The sequence below is a fragment of the Protobothrops mucrosquamatus genome, unplaced genomic scaffold, assembly GCF_001527695.2.
Source record: "Protobothrops mucrosquamatus isolate PMUCROS unplaced genomic scaffold, P.Mucros_1.0 scaffold3454, whole genome shotgun sequence".
In the NCBI taxonomy this organism is placed as follows: domain Eukaryota; kingdom Metazoa; phylum Chordata; class Lepidosauria; order Squamata; family Viperidae; genus Protobothrops; species Protobothrops mucrosquamatus.
Genome location: NW_015389432.1, coordinates 164,328 through 168,653, shown reverse-complemented (window position 1 = coordinate 168,653; position 4,326 = coordinate 164,328). Strand labels below are relative to the sequence as shown.

The 4,326-nt window shown below is 40.4% G+C and overlaps 1 protein-coding gene across 1 annotated transcript in view; it reads left to right on the top strand.

The window, feature by feature from the left end:
- Positions 1–593: 593 nt before the first annotated feature.
- The window catches only part of LOC107297673 (serine/threonine-protein kinase LMTK3-like), a gene marked incomplete at its 5' end in the record, with an annotated part of 60,408 nt that continues 56,675 nt past the window's right edge, over positions 594–4,326 (top strand). Inside the window, 5 exons of the mRNA XM_029286363.1 lie at positions 594–727; positions 815–965; positions 2,284–2,360; positions 3,531–3,649; positions 4,149–4,236. Coding sequence (XP_029142196.1) covers positions 594–727; positions 815–965; positions 2,284–2,360; positions 3,531–3,649; positions 4,149–4,236 — 569 coding nt within the window. The remainder of the gene's footprint in view (positions 728–814; positions 966–2,283; positions 2,361–3,530; positions 3,650–4,148; positions 4,237–4,326) is intronic.

Here is a 4,326-nt window from a genome sequence, read left to right as displayed (position 1 = left end):
ACTTCACTCTACCTAGCCTCTATTTAAAATACCCTTGATAGAAAAATAAAATAAGCTTCCAGACCTTCTCTTCTCAACTCCAACCACCCCGGCCTTCTCCTTTCCTTTCCTTTTCTATCCTTCCTCCTTCCACTCACGCCAGCCACACCCAAAGCCAACTGCAGCTGTCCCAATCTTTTCCTTCCCAGTCAAGCTCCTGTAAGCACTCTCAGGCAGTCCCCGCTACATATTTATATATTATAGGTAAATAATGGAATTGTATTAAAAAGAGGAGATGCTCGGCTAGTACCCCAAACTGCACTCGATGAGGTGGTTAAGAAGGGAGATGGGATGTAGGGAGGTGGAAAGGAGGAAAGAGGAGAGGTTGTGGGTTTAGGGGGAGGAAGGAAGAGGAAAGTGAATGAGGGTGGATGCAAGGCGGGGACTGCCGAGCATCTCCGAAAACGTATTGAGTAGGATTATCTTTTTTGCTTGTGTAAGTAAATGCATCATATTTGTATTATTTGTTGTTTAATTTCAAAAATTAATAAAAAAATTATATATATAAAAAAAAAAATATGTGTCCTATTTCGCCCTCTCTCTATTCTCTTCAGATGGATTATATCAGGGCCGGGCTCCCCCGGCCCCTCCCTATGCTGTGGTTCTGATCTCCTGCTCAGGCTTGTTGGCCTTTATCTTCCTCCTCCTCACCTGCCTGTGCTGCAAGAGGGGTGATGTGGGTTTCAAGGTGAGCTAGATGGTGGAGATGGGAAGTGGGCATGATGTGTTTTTGAAACAAAGATCTTTAAAAAAAATGCCTTTGTCTACCCAATAGGAATTTGAGAACCCTGATGGAGAAGAATATTCTGGAGAGTATACACCACCTGCCGAGGAGACATCCTCCTCCCAGTCCATCCCAGATGTCTACATTCTGCCTCTTTCTGAGGTTTCACTCCCATCTTCCAGTCAACAGATGCCCAAAACAGGTAAATTTTCTGAGGGAACTGGGTCATATTATTATCCCCCTCTTCATTTGTGATATTTTTCATATTGCCCTTGCAATATGAGGATTGGCAGCACTTGCTACTGTTTCTTGGGAGAATATACTAGTGTGGTTCTAAGCCGGCCATCTCAAACCTGATGTCCATTAGATGTGTCTCCACTACCTGAATCTTGAAATGATGGGAGCACCAGGTTGGGGAAGGCTGCTTTAGACCTTGGCGTCTTTATAATGAAAATACTATAAGCTTTGCATAAAAGTAGCAGAAGAGTAGAAATCCAGGGTTTGTTTTTTCATAGGATGGGAATGTCTCTAGTAATTTATTACTTGAGCATTTGCTGTGTCCTAACCTAGGATTCTAGTTGACCTGGTTTTACCTTGTCTTTCTATTTTGGACATTCACTGTCACTTTTGCATTTTCTTCCTGTTGTGGCACCTGCTGTTTCTTCTGTATAACTTCCCTTGTATTGTTTGTCTGTCATCTTTCTCTCTTGTCTTTCTGATCTCATCTACATGTACATTGTTGACTTTTCTGACCCACTGGCTTATGCAGTGATCCGTCCTGATCTCTATATCTCCCTCAACTTCAAATCACTTTCATTTTTGGAAGCCCCAGGAATCCTGTCCCCAATCTGCTTTAGCTTTAAATGAGACCATCTTACCCTTTTCCATCTCATGAACACTTTCCCACATCCATTTCCACATACAGATAGGCCTCGACCTACGACCACAATTGTGCCCAATGTTTTTGTTGCTAAGCAAGACGGTTGTTAAGTGAGTTTTGCTCCATGCTACAACTTTTCTTGCCACAACTGTTAAATGAATTGCTGCAGTTGTTAAGCTAGCAACTGGGTTGTTAAGTGGATCTGGCTTCCCTATTGACTTTGATTGTCAGAGGGTCGCAAAAAGGGGATCACATGACCCTGGGACACTGCAGCCGTCATAAATATGAACCAGTTGCCAAGCATCAAAATTTTGATCACGTGACCATGGGGATGCCGCAATGATTGTTAAGCATAAAGTAAGCCCCTTTTTTCAGTGCTGTTGTAACTTCAAACAGTCACTAAAGACATGGTTGTATGTCAAGGACTATCTGTGATCTGTCTACAATGACTTCTTGTAGACACACTGTCTGGAGAACATCACATTATGGAAAACTGTTCTAGCTTATCTCACAACACATTTTTTTTTGATCTAATACTTTTGGGGCATGGGGAAAGTCAAAATGGAGCTAACTCTTAGCCTGTGTCCTCTGCGCAGCATCCTTGATTCCCATTATTGGAATTCCCATCTTCCTCTTTCAGATTTAGTGAAACACTTGGGTCTAAGTAGACAGCACCTCAGTTATCTGCAGGAGATTGGAAATGGCTGGTTTGGAAAAGTAAGTAAGAAAAATTCAGGTTTTTTGTGGATGTGATTTAAGAATGAAATTCAGGCAACTGCTTTCATGCTTTGTAGCAAGAGTTGACTTGAATCCCATAAATAGGATAGGAATGTGCAACTTATTGGCTGTATGATGAAAATCATTCATTTATTATGATTATTTCTAAACAATGTTATAAAGATAACCTTGAGAGAGAGAAAAAAAACTTCCAGAATAGTTTTGCAACAAAAGAACAAGATGCAAGGGCCTTTTACACATGTGTGGAGTAACATTCTAACAATCAGTTAAAAACCAGCAGCCAAATAAAGAAAAAAGCTCAGCCATTAATTGCGAATTGCAAAATTTAATGCAGAAAGTAATTAAATATTAGGTCACAGAAAATACCCTACAAGGAGCAAGAATTTCTTTCATTGTGAGTGAGAGTACTAGGCAACATTTCTTTTTGACAAAGAAGGAACCATCATTTCAAAGACTTTGTGCCCAGCCTTTACTTGATAAGGCTTCTCCCAGTATACCCAGTGACGCAATGGGGAATGTAAATTGAGGTTTTGGATGGGAGATTGGGCCTTCCAAAGTTGATCACACAGTTTTTGCAGATTTGAACAGTCAAAGGAGAAGAGTAAGAAAATAAAAATTAATCCATTGACTTTGTTGTAGAGCCATTTTATTTTATAAAAATTAGAAAAACTCTACTTTTCCAAATTTTAATTTTATTTATTCAATTTCTATAGCCACCCATCTCAATCAGTGACTCTGGATGGCTTACAATTCCAAAAGTATAAAAACAATTAAAACAAGAAACAAACATTTTAAAAACAGTGCAAACATTCATATTGCTCAGGAAAAAGAAAAAAAAAAACACCTATTCAAAAACACCTTGGGCCTGAATACTTTCAGGCATTCTTAAGCTGTTTCTCCTTTGCCTTCTTGTATCTTCCTTTATTGCATCCCTTATAATAAAAGTAATTTTTCAGCCGCCCAGGAGCCAAGCTGTTTAGAGTTGTATAGATAATTAAATTGTACCTGGAAATCAATTGGCCATCAGTGAGTTCATCAATGACTTTAATGACTAATGAGATATGATCTACATAGCCAGTTCAAGTTAATAACCAGGTATCAGTAGTTCATAGTGGTTTCTCTTTCATAGTCCCCCCCCCTCTTTCCTAGGTTATTCTGGGTGAAATATTCTCAGATTTCACCCCTGCACAGGTGGTGGTGAAGGAGCTGCGTGTTAGTGCTGGACCACTGGAGCAGAGGAAGTTCTTGTCAGAGGCCCAGCCTTATCGGTAAGTAGCAGAAGCTGATACGAGGGTGAAAACCGAGTAAGGAATCTCCATAGGAAATACAGATAGTCCTCAACTTATGACCACAATTGAGTCCCAAATTTATGTTGCTAAGTGAGACATTTGTTAAGTTTTGCTCCATTTTATGACCTTTCTAGCCACAGTTGTTTAAGTGAGTCACTGCAGTTGTTAAGTTAGTAACAAGGTTGTTAAATGAATCTGGCTTCCCCATGGACTTCTCTAAGCAGAGCTCTGTCACGGCTCAGAAATCTCTTTTCTGGCTGTTAGAGGTGTTGGAGTTTGGGGATGCTCCAATGAGCTGCTAGCAAATTGTTGGTTATAACAGAGAACACGGAGGAATTGTCCAAAAATAGAAGCAGGGATTTCCCTATGTAGGTTATGATTCACTGAGATTCTTGTCCGGTCATCCAGAAATACTAGGGGTTTTTTTTCTCCTGCTTTTTGTGTATTTCTCTCCCCATGTCTCTACCTTGCCTTCAAGAAGCCTCCAGCATCCAAACATACTACAGTGCCTCGGCTTATGCACAGAAACAATACCCTTCCTCCTGATCATGGAATTCTGCCAACTGGTAAGTCAACTGGAGCATAACTGAAAATCAGATTTGAGAATTACTGAAGACCAAGTCCTATTGTCATGAATCTGGAATGCCCAGGGCACC